Here is a 23,397-nt window from a genome sequence, read left to right as displayed (position 1 = left end):
CCTACTTGTGCATTTGGTACAATTTTTTGCATGAATTAACTTTCAAATGTTTTCCTGGCTCTTTTGAGGGATTTCTTGCCTGGCTGTCAGTTACCATGCGTGCAGGGCTCTGCATCAATGTCAGTGGTTGCCGTGTTCCCATTGAGCTTCTCTCTCTTTCTCACTCTGTCTGTGCCCAAGTCCACTTCCCTCTGTCCCGCGTATCTGCCTTTCATTGAGGATTATGGAAACGGTAGCATAGGTTGCAGTGTAAAGCATTTACCTTCTGATCGTGGATATATCAGCTGATGTTTTCTTTGGGCCTGGCAGATGCCAGGTGCTTAAAACTTCATCACCCAAGGCTGCTTTTAGTGACATTATTCTTTTGAAACATGAGCATTTTAGAAAGGTGTGTTCTGGGGTGCCTGGGTGGCTTAGTCGGTTAAGCGTCCGACTTTCGCTTAGGTCATAATCTCGCGGTTCATGGGTTTGAGCCCCGCGTCGGGCTCTGTGCTGACAGCCAGCTCAGAGCCTGGAGCCTGCTTCGGATTCTGTGTCTCCCTCTCTCTCTGGCCCTCCCCTGCTCACGCTGTCTCTCTCTCTCCTAGAAATAAATAAAACATTAAAAAAAATTTTAGAAAGGTGTGTTCTTTGGGGATGAACATTCCTTATGTATGAAGGTCCTCTTGGCCTTTAGAAAGACAATGCTGAACTATAGGATTTAGCTATATAAACTATGCAAGGTTAATCTCACCTTGGTTTGCCATTTGCTTGTAGCTGACATCCCCAACTCTTTACTCTGTCCATTTTATTCTTTTTTTTAAAATTATTTATTTTTCTCATATATATATCTACATATATATCATCTCTCTCTCTATATATATACATATATACACATATATATCTACATATATATATCATCTCTCTATATATATCTACATATATATATCATTTCTCTCTCTCTATGTCTATATATATAACTATATATATAACTATATATATCTCTATATATAACTATATAGATATATATAGAGAGATAGATATAGATATATATATAGAGAGAGAATCCCAAGCATGGCTTAAACTCATGAACCGTGAGATCATGACCCTAGCCAAGATCAGGAGTCAGATGCTTAACTGACTGAGCCACCCAGGTACCCCTGTTGTTCCGTTTGATGACACTAGCAGATGTGGACTGATGAGAGGTCTTTTCTAATTATAATTTCTGGACCCCTAACTGTTCCTTCTGCTTCTGAATATCTCTTCCTTTGGCTCACTTTGACCCACTGGGATTTCATCTATCAGGATGTTTCTATGTATCTTGAGAGCTTCCCCTCAAAATTGCAGGATAGTTCAAATCTCTGTGCCCCCAGAAGTGGATATTATATCATTACTTAGAAAATGTAATATCCGTACTTTAGCTGTTATGATTTCATACACATAACTGAATTTATATGAGCTCTTCCATATTCTCATTATAGCTTAGTTCATAGAAAGTTATAGGGGCGCCTGGGTGGCTTAGTCGGTTGAGTGTCCGACTTTCGCTTAGGTCATGATCTCACGGTTCGTGGGTTCGAGCCCCGCGCCGGGCTCTGTGCTGACTGCCAGCTGAGAGCCTGGAGCCTGTTTCAGAGTCTGTATCTCCCTCTCTCTCTGACCCTCCCCTGCTCGCACTGTCTCTCTCTCTCTCTCTCCTAGAAATAAATAAAAATATTAAAAAAAAAAAAAAGAAAGTTATAGTATAAGTGCTTTAATGTGGGCTTGGGTGTTAGACTCTCCGCAATTCCATTTACCAGTTGTATGACCTTAGAATACGTACTTAGTGTCTTGGAGTCTTAGCTTTCCTCTTTTAAAAATGGGAGAAATGATAGACTGAACTAAATTTTTCCATTTTACTGTAGGAAAAAACCCAGTTCTTCCCTATTGTGTGTTTCATCTTTTTTACTACTTGCACAGAACACTGCAAAAGTTCACTCTGGTCACTAAATGTGTGAGTTTCCCCCACACCCAAGCAATTCTCCAGAGACCAGTTGGCTGTAGTATAATTTAACTCAATTCTAACCCTATCTTCCCAGAGATAGTGTCACATCCCACAGGTTAAGGGCTCAGCCTGACTGCTCCCAGCACATAGACTCAAACTTCGGATACTAATCTCAAGCCTAACCTGTCACCTGTGTTTTTGACCAATTGGCTCGAGAGTAGAGGTTTCAATGATCCGCCTCTTTGGGTTCAATTAATTTGCTGGAGCGGCTCACAGAACTCAGGGAAACGCTATATTTACCACTTTATTAGAGGGTATGATGAAAGGTACAGATGAACAGCTAGATGAAGAGGTACACGGGGCAAGGTCTGGGAGAGCCCCAAGCATAGAGCTTTAGTCTCTTTGGATTTGGGGCGTGTCACTCACCTGGTATGGATGTGTTTGCCGACCTGGAAACTCTCTGAACCCTGTACTTTTGGTATATCATGGAAGCTTCATCATGTAGGTAGGATGGATCATTAACTCTATTTTAAGCCTTTCTCCCCTCCCCAGGGAAGGGGAGAGAGGGATAAAATTCCAATCATGACTTGGTTTTTTTCAGTGACCAGTCCTCACCAAGGAGTCATCCAGGAACTCAGTCAGATAGTTTCGTTAGAACAAAAGACGTTCCAGGGATACCTGGGTGGCTCAGTGGGCTAAGCGTCCAACTCTTGATTTTGGCTCAGGATGTGATCTCACAGTTCGTGAGACTGAGTCCCACCTTGGCTCTGTGCTGACAGCATGGAGCCTGATTGAGGTTCTCTCTCTTCCTGTCTGCTCCTCCTGCACTCAATTGCTTTCCTTCTCTTTCCTTTCAAAGATAAATAAACTTTAAAAAAGACACTCCTATCACCCAGAAATTTACAAGTTTTAGAAGCCCTATGTCAGATATGGCATCAAAGACCAAATATTAACACAAGAGATGCTCTTAGTATTCTTGTCACTTAGGAAATTATACAGATTTCAGGAACTCTGTGCCAGGAACCAGAGGCAGAGGCCAATATATATTTTCTGTTATTTCACAGTAGCTGCTTCATAGGTTTGATGCATTAAACAAAATAATGAAAATACTTAGTATGGTCTTGCTACATACAGGCATACCTCATTTTATTTGCACTCTACATTTATCGTGGGGTGTGTGTGTTTTGGAGGAATTTTGTTTTGTTTTAACACATTGAAAGCTGTGGCAACCCTGTGTCAAGAAAATCTGTTAGTGCCATTTTTTTGCCAATAGCATTCACTCACTTCATGTCTCTGTGTCACATTTTGGTAATTCCTGCAACATGTCAAACCTTTTCATTATTATTTTATTTGTTACAGTGACCTGTGATCAGTGATCTTTTATGTTGCTATTGTAATTGATTTGAGGCCCCACAGATCATGCCATACAAGATGGCCGTCTTCACTGATAACACGTGTGTGTTCTGACTGCTCCATTCTTGACTTGCCCTTCCCGCACCTCTCTCCTTCTCCATGGGCCTACCTATTCCATGAGACACAACAGTATTAAAATTAGGTCAGTTAATAACCATAGAATGGCTTCTAAGTGTTCAAATGAAAAGAAGAATCACACATCTCTTACTGTAAATCGAAAGCTAGAAATGATTAAACTGAGTCAGGAAGGCATGCTGAAAGCTGAGAGAGTCTGAAAGCTAGGCATCTTGTGCCAAACAATTAGCCAAGTCGTAAATGCAAAGTAAACGTTCTTGAAGGAAATTAAAGGTGCTACTCCAGTGAGCACACAAATGCTAAGAAAGCAAAACAGCCTTATTGCTGATGTGGAGAAAGTTTGTGTGGTTTGGATAGAAGATCAAATCAGCCACAACAGTCCCTTAAGCCAAACCTTCACTCAGAGCAAGATCCATACTCTTTTCAGTTCTTTGAAGGCTGAGAAAGGTGAGGAAGTTGAATGAGAATAAGTGTGAAGTTAGTAGAGATAGCTTCATGATGCTTAAGTAAGAAGCATCACTTCTTGGCCTTTTGGCTAAGATCAAGGGTAAGGTAAGAAGCTATCTCTGTAACGTCAGAGCACAAGGTGAAGCAGCAGGTGCTGATATAGAAGTGATCCAGAAGATCTCGCTGAGATAATTAAAGAAGGTGGCTACGCTAAACAACCAATTTTCAATGTAGATGAAGCAGCCTTCTATTGGAAGAAGATGCATCTAGGACTGTCATAGCTAGAGAGGAGAAATCAGTGCCTGGCTTTAAAGGACAGCCTGACTCTGTTGTTAGGGGCTCATGCATTTGGAGACTTTAACATGAAGCCAGTGCTCCCTTACAGTTCCAAAAATCTAGGGCCTTTAAGAATTATCCTAAATCTACTCTGTGTTCTTTCAGTGGAACCACAAAGCCTGGATGACAGCACATTTGTTTACAACATGGTGTATTGAATATTTTGATCTCATTGTTGAGACTAAAAAAACTGATTTCTTTTTAAACTATGACTGCTCTTTGACAATGCATCTAATCACCCAAGAGCTTCAGTGGAGATGGACGGTGAGATTAATGGTGTTTTCATGCCTGTCAATACAACATCCAGTCTGCAGTACATGGATCAAGGAGCATTTTGACTTTCAAGTTTTATTATTTAAGAAAAACATTTTGTAAGGCTATAGTTGCCATAGATAGTGATTCACCCGATGGATCCGGGCAAAGTAAATTGAAAACCTTCTGGAAAGGATTCACCATTGTAAATGCCATGAGGAACCTTTGTGACTCTAGAAAGAGGTCAAAACATCAACGTTCACAGGAGTTTGGAATAAGTGATTTTAAGTGTCTTGAAGGGCTTTGAGGGGCTCAAGACTCTGTGAAGGAAGTATCTGCAGATGTGATGGAAACAGCAAGAGAGCTAGAATTTGATGTGAAACCTGAAGATGGGACTGAATCCCCTCAGTTTTATGATAAAAGGTTCACGGATGAGGAAATGCTTCTCACGAATGAGCAAAGAAAATCGTTCCTTGAGATGGAATCTAGTCCCAGTGAAGATGCTGTGAAGATTGTTGAAACAACAAAGGATTTAGAATATTGTATAAATGAACCCAGTCGATAGAACAGTGTCAGGGTTTGAGAGAACTGACCCCAATTGTGAAAGAAGTTCTACCGCGGGTACAATGCTGTCAAACAGCATCACCTGCTACCAAGAGATCCATCATGAAAGGAAGAGTCCATTGCAGCAAACTTCAGTGTTGTTTTATTTGAAGAAATTGCCACGGCCACCCCAACCTTCAGCAACTACCACCCTGGACAGTCAGCAGCCAGTAACATCAAGGGGAAGCCCTCTACCAGCAAAAAGATGATGACTCACTGAAAGCTCAGATGATGGTTAGCACTTTTTGGCAAGAAAGTACTTTTTAAAGTAAGCCCTGGGCCCAATATGGGGCTTGAACTCATGACCTCGCTGTCAAAAGTTGCATGCTCTAGTGACTGAGCTGTCACTAGACAGCTGGTGCCCCAGCAATAGATGTTGTGGTTTTTTTGTTTTGTTTTGTTTTGTTTTGTTTTTTAACTATCGTATGCACATTGTTTTTTGTTTTTGTACTAATGCTATGGCATACTTACTGGACTGCAGTATAGTGTAAATTTAACCTTTCTATGTACTGGGAAACCAAAAAACTTATTTGATGCTTTTCGTTGTGACATGCACTTTATTGTGGTGGTCTGGGACCAAACCAGCAATACCTACCAAGGTGTGCCTGTAGGAAACACTCAGTAAATGGTCTGTATCAAACAGCTGTGTTAGCAGGGCCTGATGAAAGTGATGATATCCGTTCATCCCTGGATTTCGATGTCTCACATCGCAGGAGACCAAGGAGATTGCACTATCACAAGAGTCACAGTTGAAATGTCCAAGAAAAGCATATAAGAGATGTTGGCAAGTTTTCCAACATAACCCAGGTAGGCTATGGGATGTATAGATCGGGAAGTCTGACGTCAATGCACAGCACAGTTCTGGAACAGAACATTAGGCAGATGGTTTGTGATCATTTAGTAAAGACTGTAGTGGTTGCTAGGAGCCACCATGGGTTTAGTAAGAACAAATCTTCCCAAACGTTCCGTTTCTCTTTTAAATAGTATTATGTGGTGTGTAAAACTGAGGAAGGCCATTTCAGCAAGGAATCTAATCGTTTCCTTATGGATAGGATGGTAAAGTACAGGCTAGATGATAGCCCTGCTGGGTTTGCACAGCATGACAGCAGTCGAAGCCAGCTGATTCATGTCACGGTTACCTTGAGGAGGGTCTCTGGTGTGATACCAGAGGCCGGCTCTGACTTATAACTTTCCCACTTAAGACTTTAGGAATTTGGATCCAGACATACAGGATGGATGTGTACCAAGCAAATATGCAGATGGCCCAAAGATGAGAGGGGTAGTAAAAATAATAGACGAGAGGCTAAAAATTCAGAATAGTCTTGATCATTTGAAGCACTCCATTGAACCCCAAAAGATTGAATTTAATGAAGCTGAAGATGAAAACTGTAAGTTCAAAGGCTCAAGACTGAGTAAGAAAGGAGATTTTGTATGGTAGAAGTTCAGATAAAACTGATCTGGTCATTTAATTTACCCAACCCTTAATATTCATTCATTCACTCACTCAACAAATATATATTGAAAATACTATGTGTTGCACACTTTTCTTGGCATTAGGGAGACAGTAGTGAACAAAGCAATTAAAAATCCCTACCCCCATGGACCGTATATTCTTTATACACCAACAGTTGTGCAGCTGCTTAAAAAAAAAAAAAAAAAGAACCTGGAGAGCCTGGGTGGCTCAGTCAGTTAAGCATCCAACTTCGGCTCAGGTCATGATCTCACAGTTGAGGGTTTGAGCCCCATGTCAGGCTCTGTGCCAACAGCTCAGAGCCTGAAACCTGCTTCAGATTCTGTTTCTCCCTCTCTCCATCTCTCCCCTGCTTGTACTCGCTCTCTCTCTCTCTCTCAAAAGTATATAAACATTAAATTTTTTATGTGAACCTAATATTAGGCTTTATTTGCAAAAGTTGCAAATGATCCACTCGATCATTAATAGTTCACCTCTCTTATTTAGTACCATGTTCTTGGTGCTAGAATTTATACTGGGACGACCGCCCTCAGTGGACAAGCGCCAGTGGCCGTAGCGCGATGAGAGGAGTATGAACCATGCTGGAGGACTATTGGCGCGTCATCGCGAGAGAACACTAGGCAGACGTTCTGTCCCTCAGATATTTGTAGGAGTAGGAGAAGAGGGTATAAGCTTGTTGTCAGTCGCTCCCAGGAGTCCCTACTAATTATGAGGAGGCTGATTGCTGGTAAATAAGAGGAAGGTTGCCTGCGAAGTGTCCTTGCTGCAGCCGGAAGCCCTCCCTTGGGAGCTTCATGAGGGCTGACCTGGCTTTCTTGGGAGTCCTTGTGCTGTGCCTGGTCCGTGGTGGGCGCCCAGACACGTGCGCATGGATGTTCCTAGGGCATTTGTGAAGGCCACCTAGGACTCAATGTTAAAATCTACTTAGTTTATTTATTTTGAGAGAGAGAGACAGAAAGAGAGAGAGACAGAGAGAGCGAGTGAGCATGCACAAGCAGAGAAGGGGCAGAGAGAGAAAGAGAATCTCAAAGAGGCTCTGTGCTGTCAGTGCAGAGCCTGACATAGGACTCAAACCCACCAGCCGTGAGATCATGACCTGAGTCAAAACCAAGAGTTGGACACTTAACTGACTGAGCCACCCAGGTGTCCCAGTGTTAAAATCTTGAGCTCAATTTTTGTAGATTTTAAGAGTCTGCGGAGCACCTGGGTGGCTCAGTCGGTTAAGTGTCTGACTTCAGCTCAGGTCACAATCTTACTGCTCATGTGTTCGAGCCCCGCATCGGGCTCTGTGTCGACAGCTCAGAGCCTGGAGCCTGCTTTGGATTCTGTGTCTCCCTTTCTCTCTCTGCCCCTTCCCCTGCTCACACACTCTCTCTCTCAAAAATTTTTAAGAGTCTGAGGGTAGAATAAAATACCTAAGCACAACTGTTGGGAATCAGAATGTTTTCTTCTATCGTGTCTTAACATCTACAAGTTAGTTAAACCACTTTCTTAAGAGACATTTAAGAGGTCATTTGCGGATTTCTTTGAAATTTCTAAAGTATGTTTATTCAAACATCCTCCACCCAGCACAATGCCCATCCATTCTGTGGCCTTCTATGTAGTTCTGACTCTTACAGGGCCCCACTTTTTCTGAACTTAATGGCATTACTACAGAGTTTGGCACTTTATTTTTCCCTAACTGCTTCATGGGTCTGTCCAGCTAGGTGATAAGTTTTTTGAGGGCAAAGTCTTATTTTGTATTTTTCTTGTCTTTTTCCAGAAACATAGAAGCAACCCAGTAAATGATAGTTGCTTGACCACTTGATTCATTAATTGAGGAGGGATAGTCAGGAGCCGTATCATCCCAGCCGGTGCAAGAACTCATGTAAGACATGGCAGATTAAGGACACTTTAATTTCTCCATCCCTTGCATCCAAAGAAGGGATTAATTGGTAATTTATTAGAGTCTTCTACTTTGGCTGGGCAAGCGCTTTGCACATAGTTGACTCTTTGTGTATAGTTGAATTTGTATTAATGGCGGTACTCCAGGACTCAAACAGCCTCCTTGGCTCAACCTCTGAGAGGAGGTAGAACAGAAGGTACAAATCTCTAAGCTCAGTTTAGAGTCTCATTGACCGTGATTCATGTAACTGGGGTGGCCACATTTAGCAGGTGAAAATGCAGGGTGCCCAATCACATTAGAATTTCAGGTAAACAACAATGCAATGCTCGGGACGTACTGACACTAAAATGGTAGTTGTTGTTTATCTAGAATTAGACATTAACAGGGCGCCCTGCATTTTATCTGGCAACCCTTCACATAAACCCCCTTATTTCATTTTCCCATAGATCTGAGCTCTTAGTTAATCCCCCAATTAATTTCACTGAAAGACAATGTTTGTGCCCCTGTGAATGATTCTAATCGCAGATTTTTAAAAATTAAACAATTGGGAAAATCCGTGTGCTGTATACTTTTCTTTGTGGTCATAATTCTTTCAGAATACTCATTAATGATAATTCCAGGAACATCTGGGATCTTAGCAGTCCTAACTTAATTTGTCGGGGTTTCCTTGGTAGCCTAGTTTACTTGGTTCCTGTAATATACCGTGGATCTTACTGTGCTCAGGTTAACAAAGTAACCGCTGCTAACAAATAAATAGTAGGCTGTAGCTCTGTGTACTGCATTCAGATGAAATGTGAATTTCGTACAGTGTCACCTCGGCTCCTACCAATGAACAACTGCACTGACTAATCAGAGCTGTAGAAATCAAAGCAAAACATTGCAGCCCTCAGTTAACTTTTTTGTTCTCTTCGTTCATCTGCTCAGAGGGAAGATCATTTTCTGATTTGTCCCACCTTATAAACCTCTTTTTGAGGGAAAGGCATCTCACACTTCAGTAAATTGCCTCCATTTTCCCTAAGTAAATAATCACTCTCTCTGGGTAGCAGGGACAACCTTCATGTATTATTCATTCATGCAGAAGACATTTATTAAGCAGACAGATGCTAGGTATGGCGGTGTGGGGGGAGCAAAAATAAGTAAGACGTGCTCCCTGATTTCAGGAGCTCAGGGGAATCTGCACATGAAATGCTTGCTTTTAAATGGTTCAGCACGTCATTTAAGTGAAAGGCTTGTGGTAAGAGTTCATTAGCTCAGAGAGTAATGAAATGATTCTTCTCTCAAATGCTTTAAATAAATAGCAAGCCTTATATTCTGAGCAACAGCTACTCTTAATGGATAGTTCCAGGGACTGGCCTCAGGCTATTTCCTTCTCTCGGTTCTGTGGTTAGGACTTCGCTATCCAGACTGTGCTCCACAGACCAGACCAGCAACGTCAGCATCTCCTGGGAACTTGTCAGAAATGCAGACCCACGGGCCTGCCCCGCACCCACCGAATCAGAATGCACAGTGTAACCCGAATCCCAGGTGATTTGCTGAGGCTTGAGAAGCACTAGTTGACTCCAGGATTTCTGCTTTGGGCGCCCAAATCATCTGCGGATCTTACTAAACACAGTTCTGGGCTCTGCCCTCAGGGATTCTGAGTCTGTTGGGAGCAGGGTGAGGCCTGAGAATCTGCATTTCTAACAAGCTTCCAAGAGATGCTGGTGCTGTGCTTGGGACCCATATTTTGATCCACACCAGTCTCGTTAGCTCGGGGTGCTGGGTTGGCCTTTGGTGGTGATGGTGACTAGGAGTCACCTCAACGAGGGATCGATCTGGTTTTCCTTGGCCTGCACTGGAGTCATGAACTTGACAGTGAAAGTGTTCCCTGGTACATCTAGCCTGTGAGGAGGATGTGTCTGCTGCACACAGTGATCTGCTCAGGCAGGTCTGTGAGGGCCGCTGTGGAACTGCAGAAGAGGTAGTGATTACATGCTTCATGAGGGGGCTCAGCTGGATGAGTTGGGCCCTGAAAGGTAAGAGGAGTTTTACAGGTTTGGCCACATGAACAAATGCAGGGAAGCTGGGAGGTACATGCAGGAGCAAGAATTAATCTGCTGTTACCACCTCGTAAGTAGCACCTCAAGAATGAAGGGAGCAGAGAGCAGAAGAGCCATGTTGGGGAATAGGTCTGGAAGGAAGTTTGGGGACAAGGCTGTGAAGAATCTCCAAAGCCACTTTAAGGAATTTGGATTCTGTCTTCAAATTTTTTGCTCTACTGCTATCTGTTTTTGAAAGTTCTCGTGTCTAATTATACTCACTCTTCTGTGTGTGTGTTTGCGCTCTTTTCTCTTGCAGGATCAAGCATGAAAACATCGTCGCCCTGGAAGACATTTATGAAAGCCCGAATCACTTGTACTTGGTCATGCAGCTGTAAGTACCGCATCTGCCTACGGGGCTGGGAGTGGGGATCTCAAACTCAGATGTCCGAGGGGCCACCGGGCCATGAAAGAAACAGAAGTGATGAGCCGTCTGAGCCGTGGGAGTGGGAGCGGGCACTCCGGGGAGGTGTGTGCCCATCTAGACAGGAGTCTGAGGGCCTCACTGGGTCTTATCTCCACCAGACCAATGACCTCTCATTCTCACAGTGGAACCCATACCCAGGGTGTCTCTTTTGCTTTTTAATGTGCGGGGTGCAAACGTGGCTTCCTGGAAACACTCCAGTGGGCGCACTGTGCTCCCGTCTCTAGGAGAAACTCCCACCTTGTCTTCACTTTGAGGGAAGCAGGGGGAGGGCAGCAGATGGTAGCTGTGGGCTCTGTCCTTCCATCGACACTGTCGCCAGATAAATGCACACGTGACTGAACTGGACTTCATGCCAGGCATTAAGACACATACAGTGGGGTCAGACCATGACGTTGTCCACCCCCCCGCCCCCCCGCAGATTATTTCTGCACTCCAGTAACACTAGAGATTACCAGAAGAGGAAGAAATGAGAAAGCTGAATATTTGGGTCGGAACTTGACTCGAACATGTAAACCCTGTGTAAAAGTTAACATGTAAACTGTTAAATGAAATTAGCCTACCCATTAGTAGGCTTTTTTTTTTTTTTGTATGAACCTTTTCATAGGACGTTGGAGGACATTTTTAAGAATATCTGGACTGGAAGCATGTGGACAATTTTTCTCTGTCCGGTGACCATCCAGGGTCGGGAAACTGGAAGTTTTTCAGCTTTGTGTGTTCTTCTCAGCCACAAGGCTGGTAGTTTAAACAGCTCTGACTGCTGGGTCCACATTACTTCCCAGTTACCTAAATGCAGTCTTTCCTAGTTCCTTGCTCTTCCTTGGCTTTTTAATTTGCTTTGTTCTGGTTCTTCCTTGAGAGCAATGACTCTCCCCAAATTCAGGATACTTACTCCCCAGAAGCTCATGTGACTTTGTTGGATAGAGTGTTCAAAAACAAAATTCAACCAAGTAAATTTGAAGGCCTGGTTGGCTTTATCAAATGATTCATGAGTTGAGCGGCCTCCCATCAAGCAAGTAAAGGGAGCTCCGCTGAGCTAAACGGAAGGAAGGTTTTTGAAGGCAGAGGGAGGGCATTACAGGAGAACAAGAAAGAAATTGCCTAACAAGGAATGCATTGTATACGCAAGGTTGCCTTCCTAAGGGAAGTATAAGCGGTCCATCAGTAAATTTCCTAGGATTGACCAGGAAATCCTGTATCGACTAATTAAAAGTTATACTCCTAGGGAACTGAACCTGCGGTTAGGTTATGTATGAAGTCTTGGTTTATTGACTTGGGGCTTTAACCCAAGTGGGCCCATTTTGGGACTGTGGTTGTCTTTTTAACAATGTAGGCTGTTCTTAAAGAAGCAGGTGAACCACTTTTCCACCAAATATTGATTTCCCGGTAGAAAGAATATGACATTTTAGTGACAAGATTAAGTCCCACAAATTGTCAGTAATATATTTCAGTGTGTGCTTTTTTATTGGTGATGCAAAAAAAGAAAAAAACAGCATTAATGCTTGACGCCACAGCTGTACATATTCACTTGCGTTAAGTTCTCTGTTCACGGATCTGTCACTCAATAAATGTTAATCTCAGCTCTGCCTCTTTCTGGCTGGGTGAATCTGGGCAAATCACTGGTCCTGAGTATCCATTTCCTTAATAGAAAGAAATAGTAATATTTACATAATAACAACAATATTTACATAAGATCATAGTGAATCCTGAATGAGAAAAATGTGTGGGAAATAAAGTGCCATTAATAGGAGGTCCTCAAAGCAGACTGTTTCTTTGTGGACACTTGTATTGTTTCATCTGTATCTCTGCAGATGGTCTTTCATTTTACGAGATGAAGTTCAAGTAGATTTAAGTTCTAACTTTCGAAGCAACTTGACTGTATGCCTACCAGCAGCAGTTTATGTAAAGATAGGTTGTCCTGAGAGCATAAAAGTGTCTGTAATGGGAATGAGCCTTAGAACAAAATTCGGAACCGTACGGGGGCACGCTGTCCCCACCCCTTCACTGAGCTCTTCTAGCAGGGATTTAGCCTCTCTTTTGCAATCGTCCTAAAACTTCTTTACTATGGATCTCATTTATTCATAATTTGTAATAAAACAGAGAAGTTGGGCTAGAATTTACTGTCAGGGGCACCATAGGAGGTTTGCCAGGCAAATTTGCTGCAGAGCCCAGATGTAGAAGGGATGTTTGAAGCGTGTAAGGAGAATACAATGTATGTACACATGCACTGTTGAGAAGTTCAGAGGCGCTGTTTATACAAACATTGGATTTGCTGATTGCAAGCTTTTAACTTATGTATAAATTCTTTTTCCATCACTTCGCATTACTTTTAAAAGTCAACTTTGTTGAGTTGTAACTTATATCCACTTAATTGCATGCATTTACACTGAACAATTCAATAATGAACTTGAGACCTAATCACACTTGTGAAACCACCACCATCAAGAACAGAAAATGTCTGTCACCCCAAAGATCCCTGTGATGGGCTCCCTTCCTTAGCCCTGATCCTGGAGGCAACCACTTACCTTCATTAGAGATTATTTTGCATTTTCTAAAATATTATGTCAATGAGATTATACAGCAGTACATCTGACTTATTTTACTCATCGTACCTCTTGACATTCATTCATAGGATAGCATGGTCAGTACTTTGTTCCTTTTGCCTGCTGAGTAGTATTCTGTCATCACAGATATTCTACATTTTATTTTATTGATGCTAGACACTTGGATTATTATGAACACAGCCTTATGAACACAGCCTATGATACATGTTTGGATGAAGACCTAGGAGCAGAATGAGTGGGCCATAAGTAGGTGTTAGGTTGAAACTTTTTTTAAAAATATGATTTATTGTCAAGTTGGTTTCCATACAACACCCAGTAGACTTTTTAAGAAACTGTCAGTTTTCTTTTTTTTTCTTTTTTTTCTTTTTTTTTTTTTAAATGTTTTATTTATTTCTAGGACAGAGGGAGACAGTGTGAACAGGGGAGGCTCAGAGAGAGAGGGAGTCACAGACTAAAACAGGCTCCAGGCTCCGAGCTGGCAGTCAGCACAGAGCCCGACGCGGGGCTCGAACCCACGAACCGCGAGATCATGACCCAAGCGAAAGTCGGACGCTTAACCGACTAAGCCACCCAGGTGCCCCGAAACTGTCAGTTTTCTAAAGTGGTTTTACCTTTTTACATTTTTATCAACAATATGTAAGCTCCTATTACTCTACATTCTTATCAATATATGCTACTTTGTTTTTTCCATTTTAGCCATTCTAATGGGTAGACACGCATGGGTGTGTGGTGGGATCTTACAGTAGTTTTAACTGGCGTTTCTTTGCTGATGAATGATGGTGATCATATTTTTGTGTCCTGATCTGCAATTTGCTTATCTTCTCTAGTGAACTGCCTCTTCAGATCTTTTGCTCACTTTTTATTGGATTGTTTATCATCATATTATTGGGTTCTAAGTGTTCTTTATATATTCTGTCTTTTGTCAGATATATGTAATATGAGTTTCTCTCCCATTCTATAGTTTGATTTTTTTGTTTTCTCAATGGTGCCTTTTTAAAAAAACTATCATTATTGAGATATAATTTACATACCAGACAATTCATGCATTTAAAGTGTACAGTGGTTTTTGTTTTAGTCACAGGGGTATACAACCATCCCACAACTTAATTTTAGAATATTTTATGTTCTAAAGGAGAACACCTAAGGGACGCCTGGATGGCTCAGTCAGTTAAGCATTAGACTCTAGATTTCAGCTCACGTCATGATCTCACGGTTCATGGGATTGACCCTGCATCAGGCTCCATGCTGATAGCACAGAACCTGCTTGGGATTTTCTCTCTCTCTCTCTCTCTGTCCTGCTCATGTGCTCTCTCTCTCACAATAAAGAAGTAAATATTAAGGACACACCTAAAAGAGATCCATACCCATCAACAGTCACTCTCAGTTCTTCCCTCCCCAACCTCTCATTTTCTGTTCCCAAAGAATTGCCTATTCTCGGTATTTCATATAAATGGGATCATACAATGTGTGGTCTTTTGTGACTAGCTTCTTTCATGTGGCTTAATGTTTTCAAGATTTATCCATGTTGTAGCATGTGTTGATACTTTGGCCTTTTTACGGCCAAAGAATATTCCATTATATGGATTTATCACATTTTATTGATCTATTCATCAGTTGATGGACATTTAGGTTGTTTATACTTTCAGCTATTATGAAGAATGATGCTAGACATTTCCATAAACAAATTTTTGTGTGGCCATATGTTTTCATTTCCCTTGAGTATATACCTGGGAGTGGAATGGCTGGGTCAAATGCTCACTCTGTGTTTACCATTTTGAGGAACTTCTGAACTGTGTTCCAAAATGACTGCACAATTTTACAACCCATGAGTACTATGTCAAGATTCCAGTGTCTCCACATCCTCTTCTGTACTTGTTTATTATTTGTCTTTTGGTTGATGGCCATCCTCATGGGTGTGAAGTGATATCTCAGTGCAGTTTTGATTTACATTTCCCTGGTGACTAATGATGTTGATCATCTTTTCATGGACTTCTTGGACACTTGTGTATCTCATTTAGAGAAACATCTATTCAAATATCTTACACAGTTTTAAATTGGGTCCTTTGTCTTTTGTTTTTGAGCTATAAGACTTCTTTATATAAGTCCCTTATTAGACATATTATTTACAAATATTTTCTCCTATCGTTTGGGCTGTCTTTTACTTTCTCAATGGCATCACTTGTAGCACTGAAGTTTTTAATGTTGACATAGCTCAGCTCATTTTTTTCTTTAGTCATTTATGCTTTTGGTGTCATATCCAAAACAACAGCACCTAATTCTTTTTTTTTAATGTTTTTTATTTATTTCTGAGAGAGAGAGACAGAGAGACAGAGAGACAGCATGAGCAGGGGAGGGTCAGAGAGAGAGGGAGACACAGAATCTGAAACAGGCTCCAGGCTCTGAGCTGGCTATCAGCACAGAGCCCGACGCAGGCCTCGAACCCATGAGCTGCGAGATCATGACCTGAGCCGAAGTCGGATGCTCAGCTGACTGAGCCACCCAGGCGCCCCCCCCCAACACCTAATTGTTAATGGCACCTTTTGAATAGGAAAAATTTTAATGTTGATAAAGTTCAACTCATCAATTTATTTTCTCTTATGTTTTGTGTTTTCTGCGTCTTATATGAGAAGTCTTTGCCTACCCTAAGTTTGCAAATGTGTCTTTCTTCTATAAGTTATATAGTTTTGGGTTTCTTACTTAGGTCTAATGTAAGATCACCTGCAGGTTAATTTTAATGTATGGTGCGAGGTAAGGATGATATTCTGGTATTTTTCCATTGAGATATTCCATTTTCAGTATCATTTGTTAAAAAGACTTTTCTGTTATCAACTGATTGCCTTGGTACTTTTGTCAAAGATGAGTTGACTTTTACATGGCTGACTTAATTTCTGGCCTTGCTGTATTCCATTGCTTTATATATCTGTCTTTTGTCAATGCCAATACCATCTTGCTTACTGTAACTTTCTAGTAAGTCTTGAAATCAGGTATTACAGTCCTCTAACTTTATTATTCTTTTCTTCAAGTCGCTTTGGGTATTCTAGATTGTTTGCATTTTCATATGAATTTTAGAATCAGCTTGTTTGTTTATTTTGCAGAAAGGCTTGTGGGAGTTGGTTTGGGATGGCATTGAATCTGCATATATTAGTTTGGAAACAATTGATAACTTTAAAAAAATCAAGTGTTTCATCCATAAACATGACCAATTCCTCACTTATTTAGATCTTTCATTTCTCTTACTGTTACATAGTTTTCAGTGTATAAGTCTTCTATATCTTTGGTAAATTTATTCTGAAATATTTTCTTTTTTAACTGATTTGATTTGAATTTGTTTCCTAAATACTTGGGGAGTATCTAGAACATAGCATTTCGGGGGACTTATTTCATAATATTTGAGCTTGGGAGGTTTTTGGTTTCCTAGGAAACATCATCTTGGGCACTGATGCTGAGATATAACAGGGGATGGTTAGCACCCTAATTTTATTACTTGGCTAATTGCTATTTCAGGTCTGAGTTCTGTAGCATATCTGTTCCTTTGCTGGCACAGCAAAAGAGACTTGATTGTTTGTATTGGCCTATACCTAAAATTTTATTTGGGTTTTTGAAGAATTACTTTTTTTTTTTCTGAATGCTATGTTTTAGACCATTCTTCTTTAGATGGCATAAGGTCAGAATGACACGAGATAAGTTACAGATGAGAAGTCAGTTTGTGTATTCCTTGTCTGACTTTGGTTGTGGAGTATCCGCCCATACATTTGGAGTGATAAAGGACACCCCCTCAACGCCTTCCCTTTGGTGTCTGTACCAGCGTGGGATGTACACTATACTTCAGGCTGACACAGTTCAAAGGAAATATCAGAATGACTTTTTTTTTCCCCTAAAAAGATATATTCCCTAATGAATTATATCATATTTTCAGCAGGACTTAAATTGCTATATATGGGTCATTCCTGAATGTATATGATCAGCCTGGACTCCCCTGAAACCACAGATGTATATCCAGTTTTCTTCTCAAGAGTTCCATTTGGCTGTGTGATAACCATCACTCACCAGATCCAAAATAAACTCCTGGATTTTACACAAAGTCTGCTTCTCCTGCTGCCTACCTCGTCTTAGCAAATGGCAACTCTGTTCTTCTAGTTATTTAGGCCAAAAGCCACAGTCATACTTGACTCATCTTTTGCTCTTATGCCTCACAATCATATCCACTGGCAAATCCTGTGGTCCCAACTCGGGACAACCAACCGTCCCACTATTTTCCCGCCATCTCCACAGTCACCACCCTGATCAAAGCCGCTATTATATATAAAACTTATCTTTCTCCCCCCAGCCTTCTCTGCTGTACTGTTCTTTCTTAGCAGATCAGCCAAACTTTGCTTGTACCTCATTTGAAAACTCCCACTGACTTCCCATCTCAAGGTAAAAGACCAAGTCCTGAGGACCACCTTCAGGGCACTGTGTGTCCTGGGCCCCTGGTACAACCTCGCTGACCTCATCTGCCCCTTCTCCCTCATGATTTCATTCACCTGCTACCACAGTAGCCTCCTTGCTGTTCCTCAAAGATGCCAAGCCTGTGCCAATGGGGGCCTTTGTTCCTGCTCTTCTCTCTGCTTGGAACACTTTCCCTTAGAGATCTTAATGCTGTTGTGAAATGAAGGAAATATTTGAAATGTTGCCAGGTAGCACCTTCTCCCTGAGCCCTTCCCCAGATCTCCTGTATAAGACAGCCTCTCCGCCCAACACCTCCTGCCACGCTCACATTTATTCCCTGTCCCCTCCCGCAACTTCGCTTTCCTCTCTAGCACCTGTCACCATCGGAAAATGTCTCCTTGCTTTGTTCTCTCTTAGAACAGTGCTTGCACAGGTGAGCATTTAATACATATTTGTTCAATTAATATAATTACACATAAAAAGAATAACGGCTAGCATGTATTTATTCACTCATTTAACCCTTACCAAAAAAAAACACAAAAAACAAAAAACAAGCTTAGGAACCACTTTAATCCCAATTTGACATGAAGAACCTGAACAGAAAGCTTGGATCATTGACCCAAGCCAACAAGTGACCCAGTGAATGCCCTTAACCAGTGTAAAATACACTGATGATATTTTCTAGGAAAAACTCTGGTAGGTAATACTAATGTGAATAGTTTGGTTTACTTGGAAAAAATTACTATTTATGATTCAATAAGTATTTTAAAAGCAGAGCTGACTAGAAAATGCCCTGTATTTCGTCATTGTTTGTGAGGAGAAAAAGTTCACTGAATAACATCACAGGAAATCACTAAACTATTCTCAGCATACACAGCACTGATCGTTGATCGTGTTTGTTTCTTAAATAATCTGTCCATTAATGAAGGGATAGATGAGCATGTTTTGCCGACATGATGATATGTATGATGATATGTTGCATTACATATTTTCCATGTAAGATGCGTATATTTCTAATACCTCTTTCATTTCATGATAGCATTAAGATAGGTACAAGTTATTTGTTGAACTTGAAACACTAATGATTGAATGCACTCTCTTTAAAATTTTTTAATGTTTACTTATTTTTGAGAGAGAGAGAGCAGGGGAGGGGCAGAGAGGGACACACACAGCATCTGAAGCAGGCTCCAGGCTCTGAGCTGCCAGCACAGAGTCTGATATGGAGCTTGAACCCACTAACTGTGAGATCATGACCTGATCCAAGGTTGGACACTCAACCGATTGAGCCACCCAGATGCCCCTAAATGCACATTCTTTAAAGACTAATAGATTCCTCAGTAGCCTAAGACATGACAATATATACAGCTTCCAGTAGAAAATATGGCTTATCTACTCCATTGGCTTGTGCGTGAAGCCGTTTGAACTGCTCCATTTTGGAGGGTTCACCAGTGTTAGCTTCATGTGGATATTGTCTTCATAATTCATACAGTGTGTTCCCAGAAACAGTTTTAATTAGAACACAAATTATTACTCCCAACAGAAAGTCTTTTTAAGTAGCCAAGCATAATGAAGACCAAAGTGCTTCTGCCTATGACATCATAATATATTTACATATAAATGTCCAAAATCTTACCTTTGTTCACAACAGACACTAATTGAGAACCTCGGGGTGGGTGACTTTTGTTGAGTATTGGGTGGATGGGAAGGGGTTGGGCACACGGTTGTTCTCTCCGTAGTTCTCTCTGTGGAGTAATGATGCACAATTACTGCATCCATTGGGGATTATGCAGGGACTCTGGGTCACAGGGAAAGCTATGGGGAGGAGACACCCTAAGTGGAGGTGATTGGGACAAGCTAGATGCATGTGCTGGGTGGAGTGGGGTGGGGGCTGTGTTCCAGGCCGAAGGGCTGATATAAGGAAAAGTTTTAAGGAGCTTGGGTGAGACATGAGAGGTTCAGTCTGTGAGGGGGCTCAGTCTGTGAGAGCATTCAGCCTGTGAGGGGTCCAGTCTATGAGGGGGTCCAGTCTGTGAGAAGTCCAGTCTGTGAGAACTTTCAGTCTATGAAGGGTCCAGTCAGTAAAGGGTCCAGTCTATGAGGGGGTTCAGTCTATAAGGGGTCTGATCTGTGTGTAGGGGGCCCAGTCTATGAGGGTTTATTTTTTGGGGTGGGGTTCCAGACCGTGGGGGTCCAAATAGTAAGAGGTCCAGTCTGGGAGGGAGGAATGGGTTTTCAGTCTATGAGAGTTTAGTCTGTGGGGTGGGGATTCAGTCTGTGAGGGGGTTCAGTCTTGAAGGGGTGTCCAGTCTGTGAGGGAGTGCAGTCTGTAAGGGGTCTAGTTTGTACGGTGAATCCAGACTATAAGGATTTGATCTGTGGGTAGTCCAGTCTATGGGGATCCAAAGTGTAAGGGGTCCAGTTTGTTGGGGTGGTTCCAGTCTATGAGGGTTTAGTCCATGTGTGTGTGGATCCAGTCTTTGGGGACAGTCCAGTCTGTGGGAGAGTTCAGTACTCTGGGCTCTGCTGCTGCTGCTACTTTGTCATCCTCCAGGCTAATAATTTAATATATGTTGTTATTTTTTTCCCTTTTGCCACTGGAAAACCCACTGAGATGTACAGAGCTTAGAATGCTTAGAAGGTAAAGAAAAGCAAAGTCCAATATAATCATGAACCACTTTTACCAGGTTCAAGTCTATGAAATTTGTAATATACAATCATGTTTCCTGAGAACTTTCTTCTTTTTTAATGTAAGCATCTATGACTATTAATTTTCCTCTTAATACTGCTTTCGCTGCAACCTATCAGTGATCTGCTATGTTTTCATTTTCATTTGTCCCAAGATATTTTCTCATTTCCCTGTGATTTCTTCTTTGACCCCATGGCTGTTAAAGAATGTTTTGCTTAATTTCTACATTTTTATGAGTTTTCTGGTTTTCTTTCTGCTGTTGATTTTCTAGTTTCCTTCCACTGTGGTTGGAAAAGATACTTTGTATGATTTCAGTCTTTTAAAATGTATTAAGCCTTGTTTTTTTTGGTTTTTGTTTTTTGTTTCCCTGACTAACATATGGTGGAGAATGTTCTGTGTGAACTTAAGAAAAATGTGTACTTTGCCATCGGGTGGCATTCTGTGTATGTCTGTGAGGTCCAACTGGTATTTGGTGTCGTTCAAGTCCTCGGTTTCCTAACTGATGTTCTGCCTGGTTGTTCTATCTGTTATGGGTAGTAGGGTGTGGAAGTCTTCTACTATTTTTATAGAGCTGTCCTTTTTTCCCTGCACTCCTGTCAGTGTTTGCTTCATGTATTTGGAAACTCTGATGTTCTGTGCATGTTTGGTACTTGTATCTTCTTGGTGAATTATCACTTACAATGTCCTCCTTTATCTCTTATAACACTTTTTATAACTGTGGTTTTTTTAATATAATTATTGATTTAAATATTTTCACAGTACTTTTCTAAGCATTATCTTATCCATTCTACCCAATTTGAATGAAATTTAATACCTTTCATTTAATTTCTTTTTAAAATTTTTTTAATGTTTATTTATTTACTTATTTTTAAATTTTTTTAATGTTTTATTTATTTCTAGGAGAGAGAGAGAGCGTGAGCAGGGGAGGGTCAGAGAGAGAGGGAGTCACAGACCGAAACAGGCTCCAGGCTCTGAGCTGGCAGTCAGCACAGAGCCCAACGGGAGGCCGAACCCACGAACCGCGAGATCATGACCTAAGCGAAAGTCAGACGCTTAACCAACTAAGCCACCCAGGCACCCCAATGATTATTTATTTTTGAGAGAGAGAGAGAGAGATAGAGTGCAATTCAGGGAGGGTTAGAGAGAGAGAGAGAGACACAGAATCTGAAGCAGGATCCAGGCTTTGAGCTATCAGAACGGAGCCCAACACAGGCTCAAACTTATGAACTGCAAGATCTGAACTGAAGTCAGACACTTAAGCACCTGAGCCATCCAGGCACCCTTCATTACATTTCCAATGAGTTCTTTAAATTTTTTTTTTTAATGTTTCATTTATTTCTAGGAGAGAGAGAGACAGCGTGAGCAGGGGAAGGTCAGAGAGAGAGGGAGTCACAGACTGAAACAGGCTCCAGGCTCTGAGCTGGCAGTCAGCACAGAGCCTGACGCGGGGCTCGAACCCACGAACCGCGAGATCATGACCTAAGCGAAAGTCGGACGCTTAACCGACTAAGCCACCCAGGTGCCCCTCCAATGAGTTCTTTAAAATACGCACACTTAAAATATTCCATACGCTATAGAACAATCATAAAAAATGTTGATTTTTTTTAAAGTTTTATATTTTAATTCCAGTATAATTACCGTACAGTGTTATATTAGTTTCAAGTGTACAGTATAGTGATTCAGCAATTCTATGCGTTACTCAGTGTTCATCATGATAAGTGTGCTTTTAATCCTCTTCACCTCTTTTACCCATCCCTCCACCTTTCCTATTGTTAAAATTTTGGTAAGTAACAACTGGTTATTAATACTCCAATTTGAGAATACATAAAAGTACATGAAGAGTAATGTTTAGAATATAAAGCATCAATTTCAGAAATTATCCATTTATTAAGTTATATGTTGTACACATATTTATTTGACTTAAGGAAATATCTCTAAAGCCAGCAAACTCAGGCTTGTAAAATTAAAAATCTAGAAGGTACCGCCATGAACTTCATTGCTTTTGATTTCCTTAGTAGATAAAAACAGGGCTTATAAGAAAAAACATGCCTACTCAGTAATACATTTCTGATTATATCAGAATACACATTTTGGTCCAAGATGCTCCTGAATTGCACTTCTGTCTGATAACTTATTGAAAGAAACAGGCTTTCTACCTTAGCAAAACCAATTTCCTCATGCCCTGCAAATAGAATGCGTACCTTCCAACCTCAGTTTTGCTCTCGTGTTTTCCCAAGCTCGATAATGCTCTTTTGACTCTTGCAGGCATCTAGATCTTTCTTCCCTTTCAGAGCATCAGACTAAATCCCTCACCAACCCACCCAGGCTCCTTGTAATGCCTCTGTTTGTACCAGCCTTTCGTCGCGGAGCACAGTCCGCACCCCATGCGTGCCCAGCACACCCATCAGCCGAGGCCTCATCACTCTCCCCCTGAGGGTGTCTTCTCCACTGGGGCCTTCCCTGTGATCCAGAGCATTTTCATAAACCTTGAAGAATGCATTTGTGGGCTTTAATTGTTCCCCTCGTAAATGTGTGCTGCACCCTCTGTGATCCTGCTCTTTCCTGAAATTCGGCAACATTTTTTGTCTGTACTGATCATTAAGCATCATGATAGCCATTCATTCATTTACTCAGAAAGTACTTATGGAGCCCCTTCCATGTGTTTATCAGTATTAGCCAGTGGGGATACAGCCATGAATAAAATCGACTCCCCTCCCCTCTAGGGGACTGCTGGGTAAATACCCAGTAGTATGATTTCTGGATCATAAGGTAGTT

At 41.4% G+C, this 23,397-nt stretch overlaps 1 protein-coding gene across 2 annotated transcripts in view; it reads left to right on the top strand.

The window, feature by feature from the left end:
- CAMK1D (calcium/calmodulin dependent protein kinase ID) overlaps positions 1-23,397 on the top strand; it is a 441,354-nt gene that overhangs the window by 259,532 nt on the left and 158,425 nt on the right. For both annotated transcript variants that reach the window (XM_077758501.1, XM_077758502.1), the window contains one exon: positions 10,780-10,854. In XM_077758501.1, the coding sequence (XP_077614627.1) occupies positions 10,780-10,854 (75 nt within the window). The remainder of the gene's footprint in view (positions 1-10,779; positions 10,855-23,397) is intronic.

This window comes from Crocuta crocuta, unplaced genomic scaffold (assembly GCF_008692635.1).
Source record: "Crocuta crocuta isolate KB4526 unplaced genomic scaffold, BGI_CrCroc_1.0 scaffold32, whole genome shotgun sequence".
Classification (NCBI taxonomy): Eukaryota; Metazoa; Chordata; class Mammalia; order Carnivora; family Hyaenidae; genus Crocuta; species Crocuta crocuta.
The sequence above is the reverse complement of the archived record's forward strand: the minus strand, read 5'-3'. Positions and strand labels throughout refer to the sequence as shown.